Source organism: Equus quagga, chromosome 12 (genome assembly GCF_021613505.1).
Source record: "Equus quagga isolate Etosha38 chromosome 12, UCLA_HA_Equagga_1.0, whole genome shotgun sequence".
In the NCBI taxonomy this organism is placed as follows: Eukaryota; Metazoa; Chordata; class Mammalia; order Perissodactyla; family Equidae; genus Equus; species Equus quagga.
The window spans coordinates 62,816,065-62,836,775 of record NC_060278.1 but is presented as its reverse complement, the minus strand read 5'-3'; the positions used below and the strand labels follow the sequence as shown (position 1 = coordinate 62,836,775).

The 20,711-nt window shown below is 43.2% G+C and overlaps 1 protein-coding gene across 1 annotated transcript in view; it reads left to right on the top strand.

Annotated features, from left to right (window-relative positions):
* The first annotated feature begins 105 nt into the window (after positions 1 to 105).
* ABHD12 (abhydrolase domain containing 12, lysophospholipase) overlaps positions 106 to 20,711 on the top strand; it is an 84,939-nt gene continuing 64,333 nt past the window's right edge. The window contains exon 1 of the mRNA XM_046678433.1: positions 106 to 432. Within this exon, the coding sequence (XP_046534389.1) occupies positions 242 to 432 (191 nt within the window). The 5' untranslated portion in view covers positions 106 to 241. The remainder of the gene's footprint in view (positions 433 to 20,711) is intronic.

Here is a 20,711-nt window from a genome sequence, read left to right as displayed (position 1 = left end):
GGCGCCGGGGACGCTGGGTGCGCTCCCGCAGAACCGGGAGGCGCGGGCCGGGGGCGGGGCCGGCGGGAGCCGGGCGCTGATTGGCCGGCGCTGCCGACGGGGCCCAGGCGCCAGTCCGCAGCCGGGCGCCGCGACCCGGGCTGAGATGTGAGGGCGGCAGGCGCCCGGCGGCGGCTGCGACTGCGGTGAGGGCGGGCGAGGCCAGTGGGCGCCGTGTGCGGCCGGCCGTGTGGGCCGCGGGATGAGGAAGCGGCTCGAGCCCGTCGCCCTGGAGCGGGAGCGCTGCGCCGCCTCGGGCTCGTCCTCCTCCGGCGCGGCCGCCGCGGCGCTGGACGCCGACTGCCGCCTGAAGCAGAACCTGCGCCTGGCGGGCAAGGGGCCGGCCGAGCCGCGCCACGCCGCCGACGCGGGCATGCAGCGGGCGCTGGGCAGGTAGGCGCGGCGGCCCGCGCCCCGGGCCCCGTCGGTTGCCGCCGCGAACGCCCACACCTGCCTCCACCCCGCTGCCCCCTGCCGACCTCCGGGGACGCCCTCCCGCCGCCGGGCCCGCCGGGGAGGCCGGGCAGCCCCCGCCCCCGTCGCGGCCTCGGTGCCCCCAGCGCCGAGCCCCTCCCTCTCCCGGGCGGCGGGACGAGCGCCGCTCCCACGGGTCGGGCGGCGGGGAGAGGACGGCCCGCGTGTCCGCCCCGGGGCCCTCGCGCCGGCACCTCGCGGGTCCGTCCGGCGGCGGCTCTGCTCGGACGCCGGTGGTGAGGCGCGGCGCTCCCCGCTCGGGCCTGCCGGGCCGTGGGGCCGCTCGCGGGGCCGTCGCGTCCTCGGCTGCGGGGAAGCCTGTCGGTGCTGCGCTGGCCGTGTATCCGCGGCGCGTCCTCGGGAGTCCCCGGGGAGTCCGGAGCCGCCTGGTGGTTTGCGTTCCCGGGTTCGGGGAGGAGAGGAGCGCGCTTATGGAGAGCTGACTTCAAACTTGAGATAGGAGCATCTTTAGTAGGGACACGTCTCTCCCCACGTGCTGGTTTCTTAATTTATCATTCGCGGCAGTTTTGAAGCCTTGGTGTTTGAAGGAGTTAATATGTGATGTGCTCAGAGTGCGGCAGAGTCATTTCTTTTGGAGTCGACTGGAACGCCCTTAATTGACACTGGCCGCTTAAGGGTAAAATGTTTAAGTAGCCCCTTCAAAATTTCAACTTTATTGCTTAAAAGATGATGAAGTTGCACTATAGACTCCTCTAAGTCAGTGGTTCCCAGTCCTGCCAGGAGGACAGGGACTGACAATATTTTTGTTTTGTGTAAAATTATCTGGCCACTGGTCAATGTCTTTTGTGAAAGGAATCTAATCTCTCTCCTGTGGAAAGTTTTATCTGTGTTAAAAACTCATAATTGGCTTTAATGCACTTTTATTAGCAGGCTTTGCATAACATTTAGATAAATTGGGAAATTTTTCCTTTGAAGAAATCAAGTTGTGATGCGCAATAATGTTTGGGGAGACAGTGCTGGCCTGGCACTTTCCTGGAAAGTGTACTGTAATGAAAGGATCTGATTAATTTTTACTTTTGTGTCAGAGGACAAAGAGACATTCAAGTGGTGCTCATATCCTTTGGATGAACAAAAGGCTGTTAGAGGAGTGAAAAGAAAAGCAGAGGGTGGGAAGGCCAAATTTGTGTGTGACCCCAGTCTGCCGTCCCTGCTGCCTGAAGTGCTCCCCCGGACATTCTCCTGCTTTGTTCTTTCCTTCACCCAGGTCTCTGCTCATCTGTCACCTCCTCAGAGAGGCCTTCATAGCCCAGCCCATCCAGAATAACCTTTGAGCCATTCCTAGCCCCCTTCTCTTACTGTTTCCTTCATCACGCTTACCCCTCACCACACCTAGTAATTGCCTGAGTACTTGACTTGCTTTATGGGTTGTCTCCTCCCTTTCAAGAATGGAAGCCCCATAAGAGTCTGGTCACTGTTTTCTCCACCTCTCTATCTCCAGTGCCTGGCATATTGTAGGTAGGAAAAAATACTTGTTGAATGAATGACTATCTAGAATAAACTCCCAGAAGTGGAATTGCTAGGCCAGCGTCCTACTGTTTGACTTTAAAGTTTGAGCACGAGTGCCCTCCCATCTGTGCTGACCCCTACTGCCTTCAGCGGTTTGGCTGCCTCCCCGCCCAATACTGAGTATTACCAGATGTTTTGATCTTTTTCTGTTTGTTCGCAGAAAATGACATCTGATTTGTAGTTTTAATTTGCATTTCTTAATCATTAGGTAGCAATTTTTGGTGTTTTGTAAGCCTATTATATACATTTGGGATTAAGTCTTTCATGACCTCCTTTGTTTGAGTTCTCCTGCACATTTCCTTTAACTTTCTGTTATGCACATTGTTGAATATGCAAAAGTAGAGAAAACAATATAATGAACTTCTTTGTATCCATCACTTCATTTCAATAGTTTTCCATATTTTGCCGATCTTGAATCACCTATTCTTCCTCCACTCCATTTTTTTTGTAGAGTGGGAGACAGGAATATTTTAAAACAAATTATTTTATCCATAAATACTTCACAATATATCTTGAACACATAAGGACTTCTTGAAATACGTATAATCTCAACGCTATTATCATATATATCAGAATTAACATTTTATTATCTTTTTTGGGGTGGGGGGGTGGCGGTGAGGAAGATTGGCCCTGATCTAACATCTGTTGCCAGTCTTCCTCTTTTTGCCTGAGGAAGATTGTCCCTGAGCTAACATCTGTGTGAAATCTTCCTCTATTTTGTAAGTGGGACGCTGCCACAGAATGGGTTAGTGAGCAGTGTGTAGGTCCACACCCAAGACCCAAACCCGCAAACTCTGGGCTGCTGAAGGAGAGTGTGCAAACTTAACCACTAGGCCACTGGGCTGGCCCCTATTATCTATTATTAATTTAATATTATCTAATTTCCAGTCTGTATACACATTTCCACAGTTTCTCAGAAAGGTGTTTTTTAAGTTGATTTGTTTTAAAATCTTGTACGTTTCTTAAGTTTATTCTTATCTAGTTAATCTTTTTTGTTGTTACTGAAAATAGGATCCTCCTTATATTACATATTCTTGTTAGTTGTGTTTATTAATTTTGTAACTGGCAACTTAGATATTATTGTTTTTAGTGGTTTTTGCACTTGGTTCTCTTGGATTTTCTAGGTATATTATCGTCAGCTGCAAATAACGATTTTGTCCCTTGTATTCTACTGATTATGTTTTTTGTTTCTTTCTCTTTCTCTTTTTTAGTGTTTTTGCCACACTAGTTATTTTACTGACGGGTATGTTGCTGCTGGGGGTTTTTTTTGATAAAAAATGGTTGTTGAATTTTATTAAATGCTATTTTAGCATCGTTGAAACGATAGTATAGATTTTTCTCCCTTGACTTGTTACTATGCTGAGTTATAGTAATACGTTTTATATTATTGAATCGTCATTTTATATTGTTGAGTCATCATTATTGAATCATTAATGATAACTCTGTTAGCGTATAGCCATATTCAATATATTAATATTTTGCTTAGTAATTTTACACCATTATTTATGGGACTAGTCTGTAATTTTTTAATTTAATTTAATTTTTTTTGGTGAGGAAGATTGGCCCTGAGCTAACATCTGTGCCAGTCTTCTTGTCTTTTATATGTGGGATGCTGCCACAGCATGGCTTGATGAGTGGTGTGTAGGTCTGCGCCCAGGATCTGAACCTGCAAACCCCAGGCCACTTGAAGTGGAGCACACGAACTTAACCACTACACCACCAGGCCAGCCCCTGTAATTTTCTTTTTTAATGCAATCTTTATCAAATTGTTTTAGTGTTTTCTATAGCTTTATTAAAAGCTTACTCTTTCTCTGTTTTAGCCAGTTTAAATACTTTTGAAAGGATCTGTTTCTTTAAATTTTGTTAGAATTCCCCCATAAAGCTACTTGAGCCTGGTGCGTTATTAGCATATAGCACTTAGATAACTATCACAATTTCTTAAGTTTGCTGTTTCTTTCTGGGTTCAGTTTTGGTGATTTATGTGTTCATAGAAAATCATCAGTTTTGTAGTTTTATCCAGTGTTTCCCTCTGTATCTGGAGCTGTTTCCCTGGTCTTGTGCCTTGTTTTGTGTACTTAACACTTTCTCCCCTTCTTTTCATGATTTAGGCTAGCTAATGATATATCGAATAGACACACATACACTGAAGTGGATTTTTTCTAAAGAAAAACATTTTCTTCCCTAAAGAAAATATTTTTTTGTTCATTAATTCTGGGAGACCAGGATGATGCTGAGGGCTGTGGAGAAGTGAGAGGAGGTGTCCTGCTGAAGGAGGCAGCATCTCCTGCACCCTGTCCTCTTGCTGCATGGCAGGAATGTAGCCCCAGCATGGCCAGATCTTCCAGTCTCTCCAGAGCAGATGGGTGTGTGTATTTGTGTGTGTGATCTCCAACATTTTAAATGTTGGCAGCTAATTCAAATGGAAACCGTAACTTTGGAGGTAAAAACAACAACAAAAAGACCAGTTTTTTGTTTTGTCTTTTAAATTTCCGGACCAAAGTGTCATTTTTAAAGGTAAATGTTTATCTGACTCATATTTCGACCCTGTACGCCATGAGAGGAGGAACTAGATGCTAGTTTTGCTTTGCACAGTATCTGGTGCAAGGAGGTACTTCCAAATGAGGGATTTTGTGGGTCTTTCATGTTATTTTCAGTAATGCTGGAGTTCTTGGGAATATGCATTAAAGGCATAAGTGGTCTAATTTCGACCCTAAGAAGTCAGTAAAAAGATGTAGGGGTCTGTGTGTTTCCATCAGCTAGTCTTTGTCTTCCCATTCCCAGCTCACAGGCTGTCGGATGCTGGAGATCAAAGGGCTGCGTGGGAGAGTCCCTAGTCAGTGACCCTCGAATGTAAATAAAGAAGAACTCAGGCATCACCCTGGGTTTCTCCTTGACCCAAAGGAAGGGACTTCATCCATAGCTGCTAATGGCTTCACCACAACCCTGAAAGGCTAAGGCTGAGGTTAACGTCTGTCTCCTTCAACTTGAGCTTTCCTGTGGGTGAATATTAATCACCATCTAACCATCTCTGTGTGGTATCTTTTCATCTCTTCTTTACAGCTTCAGAAGATGAGAGTGTGTTCTGAGCTAGGTTTTGCAGTTGAAGTCTGCTTTTCTCCCTCCCCCTTCTCCTTCCACTCTGCCAGAGTACAGTCTGTGCCTGGATTGTGACAAGGAAGGTGGCAGGCTTTGTTATGGTGCCTCAACTGGGGCCCTGGCTGAATGCATCTCTTCCTAGTTGTGATTTGTCTTATCAAGCCCACATTCTAGCCCTCGGACTTGGCGCTTCGCCAGTGTCTTTGGTGGGACTTTGTGTCTTGTGTCTCTGCTTGCTTCCCAGTTCCTTTCAGCCCGCATGTACTCTCCCTTCTCAGAGGAGTGTCTGTCTTCTATGGTAACTTTGGGCAGACACTGCTCAAACGTGGGAGATATTTTTGGGTAGATTAAAAGCTCCTGAAGACACTATCGTGGAGGTAGCCTTGGAAAGAGACATAAAGATGGTCATTTTGTTAGGGGTAGGCTGACAGCAGTGGAGACGGGGCACCTTTTTAGGCTCGTGATCCTCCTTCTCCTTCACTCTTTACAAAGTGAAGTCTGTAGGAAAGGTTTTGCTGTAATACGATCTTGAAAACTGGCAGATTAAATCAGCGCACTTCACCCAGAGATGATGCCACAGAACTCGAGTGTCGGTGGGTTTGTGCTTTGCCAGGGGCTCTGTCAGCATGGGGAGTGGGTAAGTCATTTGTCTCCTCTTGAACTGAGGGGCAGGATCTGGAGTGGCAGAGACAATAGGAGATGCCGACATGGGGAAGAGTGAAAACCAGGAAGCCTTGACTGAGATGTCCAGTTAGCAGAAAGACTCATTGTTTAGGCTCAGCGCCCACCGTAGTGTCATTTGGTATTTTAGAGGAAAGCTTTCATAGATAACTGAGCCTCAAGTGAGTGTTTTTAGTCCTGTGGCTTGGCTGAGTTGCTTAACTTTCTGAGTTTGTTTCTTCCTCTGTGATGTGGGGATAAAAATATCTTCCCCGTAGGACTCGGGTGAGGCTCGGACGTGTGAAAGCTGGGTACACAGTGGACACCCAGTCAGTGGCATCTTTTACTGTGGTCGTCCGTAGTTGGAAGTATTGAGAAAACTGTTAACTACGTCAAGAAGAATTTACCCCTCCCCACCTTTTCTGCCCCAAACTATTATAGTATGTCTTCTCAGCCAGTTGTTGTGCATATAGTTGTCATCAGGATAAATTAACACGTTTGTTGGTATTAGAACATTTTTAACAGTACTGTTTGGTTATTCAGCACTTTTTGCCCCCATTCATTTAGTAAAGTTTGAGTGCATGTTATGTACAGTAACTCTTTCAAGTGCTGAGGCTGCAGCACTGGATGTGGATCGTGTCTCAGGGACTTTACACTCTGGTGGGGGAGGCAGGTGACAAACGAATACGTACACGCTACGTCTGGTGCTCAGGAGGAGAAAAATCTGACCAGTAAGGAGCGACTGTAGTGTCTGAATGGTTTGGGTGGCAGGAGGTCTTTCTGAGAATGGGACATTTGAATGAAAGCCACTGGCTGCTTTAGAGCAGAGGAATGGCTTGATATAATGTAAGTCATTACCATGTCACTCTGACTGTTGTGACGACGACAGACTAGGGGGCTGAGCAGGGGGACCAGGCAGGAGTCATCTTGGCCCCAGTTGAAGGGGGCTTGGGCCAGGGCTAGCCATAGAGATGAGGGGAAGTTCTGGATCTGTTTTGAAGAAACTGTCGACAGGATTTGCTGAAAGATTAGTATGAAAGATGGATTAGTATGAAAGAGCGAGGAGAGTCAGAAAGGAATTGCCGCTTCTCTTCTGAGCAGCAGCAAGATTGGAGTTGCCTTGTGCTGAGGTGGGGCAATTGTGGGAAGAGCAAGTGCTCTGGGTGGTAATGAGTTTGGTTTGGGGCATATTGAGGTGCTTGTTAAACATGCAAGTAGAGTGGGTAGGAAGAAGTGGAGTTGAGGAGCGGGTTCAGGCCGACATCTGACGTCTAGCCTGCATAGGGTGTGCAGAGTCATGGCTGGGCCCTGGGCACTTGGGGGCTGGGAAGAGAGGAGGCTCAAGCCAAGGAGACCTGGAGGGAGTGAGGGAGTGAGGTGGGAGGAGAGCTGGGAGGAAGAGGTTGAGGCAGCCATTCGAAGAAAGCCTCTTGCAGAGCAAAGAGTGATCTGCCATTAGATTTGGTGACATGGAGATCAGTGGTTGACAAGAGTGGCTTATGGGAGTGGTGGGGGCAAAAGCCTAATGGAGTGGGCCAAGGGAGAAGAGGAGAAGAAATGCAGGTAGCTTTTTCAAGGAGTTGTACCATAAAAGGGAATAAAAATGAGGGAGGTAGCTGGAGTGGGAGGAAGTTTTTGACCAGCACTGTTAGAGTGTGTTGGCGTGCTCACAGGGACAGTCCCTTGGGGACAAACTGGCAGTGTGGGATGCTGGTGGTGTGGCATCTGTGGGTCCTAGTACCCCAAGGCCAAGTGGAGGGTCCCCAGACAGGAAGGCAGGCCAGGGTGCCAGGGAGGTGGTGAGATGTGTGGGGGGCACTGGGAGTGCTCTCTGCCTTCTCTGAGAGAGGAGCACAGCCATCCACTCAGGGGAGAGGAGGTGCTGGGGGCTTTCCTTTTCGGCTCTCCACCTGGACCCGGTCTTAGCTCTCTGTCCTCAACCTAACTAGGTCTTTCCTTCCCTACATTTAAATTCTCATTAACATGAACAGTCATACTGCTTAACAGGGACTCTTCTTTCTGACATGCAATGTTTCAAAATGGGTAACAAAATGGTTCCCATGGGAAGTTGTCTCATTCATGACTTGGTGTGTGTCTGAGAAGCTGTGTGTCTTCTGCACTGCCTAGTGCTGTCCCGTTCTGGGGGCCTGAGTGGGAGGGCATGGGCTCCACGAGGGCCCTGCCCACATCCCAGTGGAGAGGAGGGTAGAGCTAGGTTTGAGGTGGAGGTGGGAAAAGGATCAACAGGAACCTTTTCACGTTCCAGGTCAAGATAGAGTGATTATGTGGGACCTAGGAAGAACTCTTACTTCTCAGGTTTTGCTAATACATAAATGGCTAAGTTTCTAAATAGAATTTGTCTTGAGATGGTACTTGTGGACTTGAGTTGTCTTAATCATGTGTAATCTGTTTACCAGGTTTGGAAATGTCCTGAGAACGTAGAAAGAAAACAGGGTAGGTGGGTGCCAGTGTGAGGAGTTTCAGAAGATTGAGACTCTTCATTTTGCAAAGATGAAAGCAGAGAAAGGGTGTCAATGAAGGAATACAAGCACTTGAAAGAAGTCGCCCTGAGCTTTAGGGTAAAGAAAAGAAAATTCAGATTGTTTTCAGTTCTTATCAGACTTGTGGAATCTCTGTGCAAGGTTTAGATATGTTGACTAAACTATTTATAATGGGAGGGGAAGAATGTTGCCAATCTTCCTCTTTTTTTTTCTCCCCTCCCCAAAGCCCCAGTACATAGTTGTATATCCTAGTTGTAAGTCATTCTAGTTCTTCTATGTGGGATGCCGCCACAGCATGGCTTCATGAGTGGTGTCTAGGTCCATGCTCAGGATCCACACTGGCGAACCCCGGGTCACTGAAGCAGAGCACACAAATGTAACAGCTCAGCCACAGGACCGGCCCCTGAAGCAGGTCTTTTTGATGCCGTATTTCAGGGCCCTAAAAGAGATATATGGCTTTTAACTTTCAACTGTTTTTCTTCTAATAATTTGTACAATAGAGACTCCCTACCCTTTCAGCCTTGACCTGTGCCATTTCTGGTCCTGGAATATCATGTTATTCCTACCTCAGAGTGGCCATGTTTAGTGTCAGGTGCCCATAGATTATTCTACTCGGCACCAGTTATTGTGCTTCTGTCCTTGGTCAGATGCCGTGCTAGGCACTGGAGATGTAAAGATGAAAGAAGACAGTATCTTTCCCCAGGGAGTTCATTATCTATCAGTTTTTATGTGTGGCAGCTGTCAGCTCTTACACTCAAATGTGTTAATGAGGGTCTATAGCAGAGGATGCAGGGATGGCTCGAGAGCGTTAGTCTGGTCTCCCGTGTGTCCTTCATTGCTCTGACATTTTTTTTGCTGATTTATCTTCAGAGTATCTCATCTTTTAGGCTCTTACTTTGTTGACAGCATCCCTGTTGTGCTGAGCTATCTGTAGATAGAAGAAAAGAAATTCTCACAGTTTGGGGATGCAGCACACTTTGACAAAGCATGTCTTGGGAGAACCTATGGGAAGGAAAATAAGAAGACTGCCATTATAGGACATTTGGTATTTGGCTTAGGGTTCCAGAAGGAAGGGATTGTTACACCGGTTTAGGCAGCTGGGAGCCTGCCAGTACAGCAGCTTCCGAGGCCTCAAGAGAACGTGCAAGGGAGATTCTGCAGCGACCAAGGCAGGGAGGTTCAGCTGTAAGGCCACCATGGGCGGTGGCAATTGCCATGATGAAAGGCAGCTCCTGAGGGACCATCTTTCCCTCTCTGTTCCTCTCTCATTTTAATTTTTTTCTGATTACAAAACTAATAAAGATTTCTAAAGAAAAATTTGAAACAACATAATTGAGAAAATGAAACTCCCCTGGATAATTTCTGTTAACAGTATGGCATATGATGAGAATATTGCTGCTTGTTTGTTCTTTCGTTCCTCTCACAAATATTTGTTGAAGGCCTACTGTGTGCTACAGAGTGTGGATAAAACATTGCTCAAGAGTGGGACAAGTCCCAACCCTTAGGGAGCTTATGTTCTCATGAAGGAGAAAGACAGCAAAAAAGGCGGCACATAAAATATACAGTAACATTTCAAGGGCTGGTAAAGTGCCATAAAGAAAAATAAAGCAAGGTTAGTAATGCCCTTGAAAACAAGCCATACTACAGTGGTACACCATTTTTGTCTCTGCCAGGAGAATAAGGCCTTTTCACAGTAGGACACCCAGCTCTTCAACTCTGCCAACATCCCCATGATTTTTCGTTTTCTTCTCTGGGAACAAAGAGACATTTATGAATTGCTCTGCTCTTGTGTATTTTATTAAGGCCTTAAATTTCAATTCTGTAGAGTGAAATTACTCCCAATACTGACTGTGTTCAAGTAAGATTTTGAAGATTGTTCTTAAGAGTTCCACCTATAAACTAAGAAATTTAACTAGTAGTCTTGAGGAATGTATCTTGGCTTTACAATTTTGTTCCTCCTGGGAGAATATAATGAGAGAATATAATGGAATATATATATAATATATGATACACATTATGAATATATCTGTCAATACAATAGCATAAAACCAAACACTCTTCCTTAATTTTGATGGTTACAGTAATAGAGGAATCAGTGAAAACCAAATATAGACACTTTTAAAAGAAATACAGAACTTCCACTTGTGGCCAAGATGGGGTAGCAGGGGACTGAATTTATTCTGAAATAACCAAGACAACAACAAAAACAGACAAAATGCATGCAACAAAAATTTTCAAAAACTGTGCAGTGGGCGACAAGAGACAGTAATCTCTGAGAGGTGGCAAACAAATAGGGCAAGCCCTGCAGTGACCTCAGCTTATTGCCTGGAGAGAATCTTTCTGCTGCAGCACAGGGAGGGCGAAACTGATGTGGAGCCCCGTGGACTCTGAGTGTGGATATGGTGCTGAGAGTCTAAGGGGACCAGCGTGGCTACAGTTTATAGGACAGAGGACCAGAAGAGAGATAGGCAGAGAGAGAACCCTGGAGATCTGCAGAGGAGCCACCGAGAGTATTCAGCAGAGCACTGCTCATCACGTGTGTATGAGGAGACTGTCTGAGGCTGGGGAAAGAACTTCCCGGAATGTTTGGATGAGACAGACTCAGTTCCCTCTAGCAAGACCATAATTCACAAGACATTGGGTAGAACGCTCAGGGATGCCACGCTTCAGTAATGGGAAATAATTAGCCCTAGACTGAGCACTGCTCTAGACCCACCTAAAGATCATAAAAGCAAGCCCCAAAAGAATCAAACTGTTTCCAGGTAACTTAACTGCACCCAGGAACAAGATTCAGTATTTATGGAATGTAAAAATAGCCAGCACCCAACAAAATAAAAATCCCTTTGTCTGGCGTCCTGTCAAAGATTATGAGGTATATTAGTTTGCTCGGACTGCTGTAATAAAGTATGACAGGCTGGGTGGCTGAAACAACAGACTTTTTTTTTTTCCCACACTTCTAGAGGCTGGAAGTCTGAGAATAAGATGTCAGCAGGGTTGGTTTCTTCTGGGGCGTCCATCCTTGGCTTGTAGATGGCCATCTTCTCCCTGTGTCCTCACATAGTCTTCCCTCTGTGTATGTCTATGTCCTAATTTCTTCTTATGACGACACTAGTCTTATTGGATTATGGCCCACCCTAATGACCAGATTTTAACTTAATTGCATCTTTAAAGACCCTGTCTCCAAATACAGTCACATTCTGAGATACTAGATGTTAGGACTTCGACATATGAATTTTTAGGGGCTGGGGGACACAATTCAGTCCATAACACCAGGCATGCAAAGAGGCAAGAAAATATGACCTGTAATTAGGAGAATAACCAATCAATGGAAACCAACCCACAACTGATTCAGATGTTAGAGTTAGCAAAAAACAATATTAAAACCATTGTTAAACTGTAGTCCATACTTTCAAAAAGTTAGGTAGACTGATGGAAGATAGGAAAATTACCCAAATCAAATTTCTAAAGTTGAGAATAACGTGTGAGGTGAAAGATACAATGAAGGGCATTAATGGCAGATTAGACACTGCAGAAGAAAAGATTCAACTATCTAACATGAAATACAGAAAAAGAATAAGAAAATTTTTCAGAAGCAGCCTTGAGCTGTGGAACAACTTTAAGCAGCCTATTATATGGGTAATTCGAGTCCCCAAAAAGGTAAGGGAGAGAGAGAAAAAAAGTTGAGGAAATAATGGCCAGAAACTTTCCAAGCTTGATGAAAACTATAAAAACTCTGCCTGAGAAGGTCCATGAATCACCCCCACAAAAAACATGAAAACTACACTGAGACACATCATAATCAATTGCTCAAAACCAGTGATAAAGAGAAAAATCTTAAAAGCAGCCAGAGGAAATAAAGACATGTTATGTACAGAAGAACAAATAACAGGTGACACAGATTTCTTGTCAGAAAAAAGAGGCAAATGAGAAGGCAGTGGAGCAACATCCTTAAAGCACTGGGAAAAAACCTATTCCACCTAGCATTCTTTACCAGGTGAAAAGGAAAGGCACAATAAAGAAATTTGCAGACATACAAAAGCTGGAAAAATTCATCACCATCAGACCCACACTGTAAGAAATGTTAAAGCATCTCCTTCAGGCAGAAGAAAAATTATACCAGATGAAAATCTGAATCTGCTCAAAGGAATGCAGAACAGTGGAAATGATAAATACATGAGAAAATATGTAAGATGTTTTTATTGTTAAATTTCTTTAAAAGAAAATTGTTTACACAAAAATAATACCAATGTTTTGTGATGTTTATAACACATAAAAGTAAAATTCATGACAGCAAATGCATATAGGCTGGGAGGGAAGAACTGAAAGTACACTGTTGTAAGGTTCTTATGTTATACAAAAATGGTATAATTTCTCTTGGATGTAAATATGATAAAGATTGGATTCTATAAACCTTAAAAACAACCACTAAAATAGCAGAACAAAGAGTTAATAGCAGCCAACAAAGGAAATAAAATAGAATCATAAACATTATTAATCCAAAGGAAGGCAGAAAAAGGGAACAAAGACAGATGGGACCAATAGAAAACAGCAAGTTGGTTTAAACACTCAGTTAATAGGCAGAGATGATCTGATTGGATAAAAAATCAATAGCCAAGTATATGATGTCTACCAAAAAAGGGCATTTTAAATATAACACAAAAGGGTTAAAAGTAGAAGAATGAAAATACATATATACATATATATATACCATGCTAATATTAATCAAAAGTTAGCTGGGGTGGCTATATTAAGATCAGACAAAGTAAATTTCATAGCAAAGAATGTTACCAGAGATAAAGAAGATCATTTCATAATGACGGATCAGTTAATCAAGAGGACATAATCCTAAATGTTTATATATGTAATTAACAGAGCTTCAAAATACGTAAAGCAAAAATGGAAGTGCAAGAAAAATAGACACATTCACAATTATAGTCAGAGATTTCAGTAAGTACTGGAAGTAGGAAGCGGAAAATCAACAAGGATGTAGTAGACTTGATCAGCATTATCTACCAACTTGACTGATTGACATTCCGCTCGGCAGCCACAGATACATGTTCTCAAGTGCACTTGGATCGTTTACCAGATAGACTGTATTCTAGGCCATAAAACAAGTCTCAAGAACATTAAAAGAACTTAAGTCATGCAAAGTCTGTTTTCTGACCACAAGAAATTAAATTAGAAATCAGTATAAAAAGATGTCTGGAAAATCCCAAAACATTTGAGAACTGAATAACACACTTCTTCAAGGAAGAAATCAAAGGGGAAATTATAAAGTAGTTCAAACTGAATAAAATACACTTGTATGCCCCGGGAGCATCCTTGGGGGGATTTATAGCACTGAATGCTTATGCAGAAAGGAAGAAAATTCTTCAGTCAATGGCTTCAGCTTCCATATTAAGCAATTAGAGGGGCTGGCCCTGTAGCATAATGGTTAAGCTCGCATGCTCTGCTGTGATGGCCCAGGATTTGCAGGTTTGGATGCCGGGTACAGACCTATGCACTGATCATCAAGCCATGCTGTGGCAGTGTCCTACATACAAAATAGAGAAAGATTGGCATGGATATTAGCTCAGGGACAATTTTTCTCATGGAAAAAGAGTAAGATTGGCAGCAGATGCTAGCTTAGGGCCAATCTTCCTCACCAAAAAAAAACAACAACAACAACAACAACAAAAGATTAGGAAAAAAGAGCAAATTAAACCCAAAGTAAGCAGAAGAAAACATATAATAAAGATCAAAGTAGAAATCAAAGAAATAGAAGACAGAGACACAATAATGTTAATAGCAGATTTAATCTGTAATGGACAAAAACTAGAAACAGCCCAAATGCCCATCAACAGGTAAATGTAAAAACAAATTCTATATCCCTACAGTGGAATATTACTCAACAATCGAAAGGAGTGAACTTGGAGCACAGAGGATATTTCAGGCAGTGAAATTATTCTGCATGATACTACAATGGTGGATATATGTCTTACACATTTGTCCAAACCCATAAAATGTACACCACCAAGAGTGAACTCTAGACTAAACTGTGGACTCTGGGTGATAATGTTGCATCAATGTATGCTTATCAATTGTAACAGATGTTGCACTGCAGTGTGGAATGTTGACAGGGAGGTTGTGCATGTCTGTGGGATGGAGGTATATGATAAATTTCTGTACCTTGTGCTCAGTTTAGCTGTGAACCTAAAACTGCTCTAAAAAATAATTTTTTTTAAAGGAATGAACTGTTGACACAGGCAACCATGAATGAACCAATGAATCTCAGGATAATTATGCTGAGTGAAAGGATCCAGACAAAAGAGGTTCCATAAAAAAACTAGCAAATTCAAACTAATCTGTAGTGACAGAAAGATCTGTGGGTGCTTTGGGATGGGGAGCGGGGACCAGAAAGGGGCAGGAGGGAGGAATTAACAGGGGCAAGAGGAAACTTTCAGAGTGATGGATATGTTCACTATCTTAATCATGGTGATGGTTTCACACGTATTTATGTATGTTAAAATGTATCAGATTAAACATTTTAAATATCTGCAGTTCATGTCAGTTATACCTCAGTAGAGCTATTTTAAAAGCAAAGTAAAGGGGCCAGCCCCGTGCCAAGTGGTTAAAGTTCTGCGTGCACCGCTTTGGCGACCTGGGTTAGTGGGTCTGGTTTCCAGGTGCAGACGTAGACCACTCATCAGCCATGCTGTGGTGGTGACCCACATACAAAATAGAGGAAAACCGACATAGATGTTAGCTCGGGGTGAATCTTCCTCAGCAAATAAATAAATATTATAGAGCTTTTTACATGAGCACTTTGGGAAAAAAGTTTTCCCCAGCTTTCATTCTTACTCATGTTCTTGCCACCACCCACTCAAGTGGTGAAACTTCTGTTGGTTTTACTGCCACCAGCCTTTGGGATTATGAGCATAGTCAGGTGCTCTGAAACACCAAGGAGAAAACCCAGGGGAGCTGAGGGTCAAGTTTCATTCTAAATTTTTTCTGGATTTCTGGCAATGTTTTGTTTATTCCTGATGAGGATTTAGTGGAATGGAAATAGTGGGCCAGACTTAGAGGCCCAGCTTCAGCAAGTTACTTAATAGCTATGAGCCTAGTTTCCGTATCTTTATAACAGGGTTGTTATCTGTTCTACCTGCTTCATGGAGTTGTACTAAGATTTTAACAAGATCCTGTCAGCATTTTACAAGTATAAAGTGATATAATGCTTTTTTTTTCTGTCTACTCACCCCATCTACTTTTTCTGTCAATTTAAAAGAAGTTTGCAGGAGACACCTTTCTTACATGTTAATTTGTGTTTATAATGTTTTTGTAGATATTAAATTACCTACATTGCTAATACATTTTAAATCCTTGTATTTTTGCTTTATATTGCCACAGATTTCAGAACTTTCTCAGATGCTTTTTGCTATGAAAATAGCAGTACAGAGCAGGTAGTTTCTTGTTCTAGTTGGTAGGGGCGCTTAGTTCTTTTCTCAGAGATTTGTAATGTCTCATAAACAAGTCTAGTGCTAGACAAACAGGATGCTTCTTGAGTGAACAAGCTGAATGAAAAGGGAGCTATAATTTTCCAAATGAGAGCCTTTAAAAAACTTTTTTTTATTATGGTAAAATATGCATAATGAAATTTACCATTTTAACCTTTTTTAAGTGTACAATTCACTGGCATTAAGCAAGCCCACCAGGTCGTTCCTGAGGAGTGGGAGTCCCACATACTTCCGACTTGGCATCCATGGCATTTTTGGACTAAATTTTTTCTGTCCGGAAGGGAAATGAAAAAATAAGGACAGTGTAGATAATCTCAAGTAAAGGTAAGTTTATATAATGTTTGAATCCTGAGACAATGTCCCTTCTGTCTTTTTTTGGTGTTAAAATGTTCTTATCAAATTAGCTAGCTTTTGACATCCTTACTTAGTAAAATTAAAAACTTGGTAAAACTATGTTAGTCCCCATTTTTTGGAAAATTTTACTAGTCTATGACATGCAAAAACCTAAGAGGAAACACTTCTGGAGAGATGAATAAAGTTAGAGATGAGGTAGTCAAGAATGATTCCTAGGCGCTTTATAATGGACTACTGGTTTTTAAAAACGAGACCTTTCTCTGCATTTGAGCCACTGCTGACTCCAGGTTGTAACCGGGCTTATGATAGAGGACTGGTCATGTGAAATCGGATACAACTACTACTTAGGTGCAGGGTCCTCTGTCACCAGGGGCACCTTTATGTAAGAGCCAAGGCTGCTGCTTAAGGTCTTGGTGCAAGGTCCCTCAAGAGTAGGAAGGCTGTGTGTGCTGAGCTCTTAAAGCGGCAATCTTCCTAATTAACCCATGTCTCTTATATGCTAGCTTCCCTGGTGTCTTTCAAAATAGCATCCAGTAAGTTGATGTTTGCTAAAGATGAGAGGAAAGAAGAGTGAAGGAAAGAAAAGTAGAGGCAGAACACTCAAAAAGAAATGAAGAGGAAGAAGAGCTGAGTCAATAAAAGTAGGCACAGGAAGAATTAATAAGATTAAATGCTTTGTATCAGATACCATTCTCCTAAGTACTTTACATGTATTAACCTATTAAATGCTTACAACTACTTCATGAGGTAGGTACTGATGCCCCCATTTCACAGAGGAGGAAACCAAGGTACAGATAGTTATGTAGCTTGCCCAGGGCCACGCAGCCATTGGAGGCAGAGCTGGGCAGGCTCCAGGGCCTGTGCTCTAACCACTGTACTCTTCGCTTCTGTTAGGGCTGTCTCACACATCCTGACTATAAGAAGAGGGAAATATTATGGGTTGAAAATACTGGGCAATTGTCAATTGAGGGAAACCAGTGAGTTAACTAGGATGTCACTTTCCTTCTCTGACAGTGTTAGTGATCACACACAGTGCTGAGGGATGGGCTTCTGAGGTCACAAGCCTGCTGCAGAGCCTTGCCTCAGGTTGGTGGCCTGCTCTGGGACCTCCCTGTTGGCCTGGCACCTCCCACCTTGTCAAAGCTTTGGAGTGGCTGGCAAGGTCTGTGCACTTGCTGCAAATGCCGTGGGGAAGCCAGGACACCGAGGAACACTTCCCATGAAGCCAGTCTCCTCCGCTCCTTCTGGCTTTCTGATGAATCATTGGGAATCGTGGGTACCCTCAAGTTGTCAACACCAGGGACTCTGAACATTGAAGGGTGAGTGTGTCCAGGGTAACTGTAATCGATTTAAGTAGGGATTTCTGCAGTGCCACTGTGTTCTCCTTTAATAAAATAAAGAAATCAGAAGCTCAGCCTTCCCAGATAGGAATATTGGTGGGGGGGAGGGGGATTCACTTACATCTAAAAATAGCACTTTGTTAAAAAATTTACTAGGGCTCCTTTAAAGAGCAAGTTTTTCCCGTGTGAAGTTGTGAAGTAGCTCACTTGATCCATTTTGTAAGCGCTGTGCGTGCGCGTGTAGCTGTTTCATTCTGTGGGCACATCAGTACTGCTCAGTGAATTTCCAGTTTGGGGCCTTCCCCATTTGAAGTAAGATCTGGTCTCATTGTCTGAAGAAAGTGACATATGACTCTCTAGGTAGAAGCATTTTATAACAGGTTTGTGGTTCTCCATGCCTTCTTTCCTAAAGCCATTTGTGGAGATGGTGGCATCACAAAGTGATGGAGCTTCCTGACAGATTCTTGAGTGACTAGGATCAGTGGAATTCCCTGCTCACCTGTGCCGGGCATGTGGCCAGAGAAAGAAGTATCCTCTTGTTCCTTGTGCCGATGGATTTGGTGGAAGTGTGTTCCTGCAGCATGGTGTAGCCTGTTCATGCTAATACACCCCCGATTTTTGAAATCATTTTTTTTTCCAATCTTTTAGGAAGATTAGCCCTGAGCTAACTGCTGCCAATCCTCCTCTTTTTACTGAGGAAGACTGGCCCTGAGCTAACATCCATGCCCATCTTCCTCTACTTTGTCCGTGGGATACCTACCACATCATGGCTTTTTGCCAAGCAGTGCCGTGTCTGCACCCGGGATCTGAACTGGTGAACCCTGGGCCGCTGAAGCAGAATGTGCACACTTCACCGCTGCACCACCAGGCCGGCCCCTGAAATCTTTTTTATTTTATTTTATTTTATTTTATTTTATTTTTTCTTTTTGTCAAAGATTGGCACCTGGGCTAACAACTGTTGCCAATCTTTTTTTTTTTTTCTGCTTTTATCTCCCCAAATCTTCCCTGTACACAGTTGTATATCTTAGTTGCACGTCCTTCTAGTTGTGGGATGTGGGACGCCACCTCAGCGTGGGCTGACGAGCAGTGCCATGTCCGCACCCAGGATCCGAACCCTGGGCCACTGCAGCGGACCGTGCAAACTTAACCACTCGGCCACGGAGCCGGCCCCTTTTATTTTATAAAAGAAATAGTATTTAAATTTTTTAAAATACAGAAGCATAAATTCTCTGCCCCACCTCCCCTTCCTTGACATGAACAGTTCCTCCCCCTACAAGACTGTAAGTCCTTCCACCCCCACTCTTGCTGCGTAGGCATGATTCTTTGTTCTTAACAACAGCGAGTCATCCCAGTGTGCAGATGCACTATCCCCTATTTGGCAGGTAGAAAATTAGTACACTGTGACCCATAGCTTTCATATACAAACAACAACAATTGGTTGTGAGCTGGAACGGAAGAGAAGACAAAAAAAATCAGCAACAAAAACATAATCCCTGTAAGGATGCTTAGAAAGAAGTATGCAAAATCTGTAAGAGAAAACTTTAAAACATTCCCAGAGGATACAAAAGTAGCTTGAACAAATGTAAGGACATAGATGTTCTTGAATAGGAAAGCTCAGCATCATAAACTGCCACAGCTCCCTCAGATTATTCACTTAGCAAGATTCCAAATAAAAATGCCAGCCTGTTTCTTTTGGCTTCTACACAAGTTGATTCTGAAGTTCAGTGAAAAGATGCTGTGCAGGCATGCCAGGAGCCCTCTGAGGAAGAAGAGTGCTGAGTCCCCACTGCAGTGCCTGTTCAGGCCGAATGGCAGTAACTTTGAGTAACAATCCGATCAGATAGGCCAGAAAGTCCACACGTGCATTCAAATACTTGTGGGGATTTAGTAGAGGATAAAGGTGGAGTCACAAATGAGGGGAGTCAAGATTGATTTAGATTTTTAATAAAGGATTTTGGGACAAATGATAGCAATTTGGAATAAAATCTGCATCCATATATTACACCATACACCAGGATCAAGGTCCAAATGGATCTGTTAAGTGTAAAAATGAAACCAGAAATTATTAGAAGGAAACGTGAATGAAATTCTTTATAGTCTTGATGTGGAGGAAACCTTTCTAACTAGAACTCAAGGTCAAAATTCTTTTAAAAAGTTTTAACATAAATTTGACTTCATAAATATGAACAACATCTGCATGACTTAACTAATGACAAAAGAAAAAATATTTGCAACTCATATAGATAAGAAGCTCATTAATAGATAAGGAGCTTCTAGGAATTGAAAAGAAAAAGATCAAAACCCAGTGAAAAATTTGCAAAGGATGGGCATAATTCATAGAAAAAGAAATACCATATCCCTTCAAATTTGAAAAGATGCTCAACCACACTTACTCATAATTAGAGAAATCGAAACTACACCAAGATGCCATTTCTCACCTATTAGATTGGTGAACATGCATCTTTGACAGCCACTCTGTTAGTGAGGCTTTGAGGGAAGCAAGGATTTGAGAGAGTAATCTCTTACTGATGGATGCATTTACTCTGATCCAAGAGTTTCCATTCTGGGACTATCCTGTGTGCACTTGCACATAAAATAATTCTATGTGTACAGAATGATTCATGGTGGCACTGATTGCTGGAAGCAACCTGCACATCCAGTGATAGGAGACTAGTTTGATACCTTATGATATCAACCCAATGAGACAGTATGGAGCAGCAAAAAAGCTGTGAATTGATACAGAGAAATTGCCTGGGTCTGTTGCTGAGAGAAAAATCAAGGTGTAAAACAGTTTACAACATGTACTACATCACCTTTTGTATTAGAAGAAGGAAAGAATGATAACACATACATGTATTTGTGTAAGGAAACACTGAAGGATAGATAAGTAGATAATAAAAATGGTTATCTGGGCACGAGGGGGACAGGATGCATGGAGACAAGTTGGCACTGAGATTGTATTGTTTTTATTTATTATGTATTTTTTTAGTTTATGATTTGTAGACATATGACCTTTAAAAAAATTTATTGGTAAGCTAAAAGCAATAACAAACATATAGAATGTAGTCTCACGTTAGATTGGTACTAGCCGCTTCACCAAATCAGTACCGACAACCAGATGCGCATCACTGGCTCACACTGCATTGGTGAGCTCTGCTCCTGTGGCCTCACCTGCTCCCCAGGTGGGCAGCCATTGCCCATCACCACCTCTACACTAGGGAAGGGTG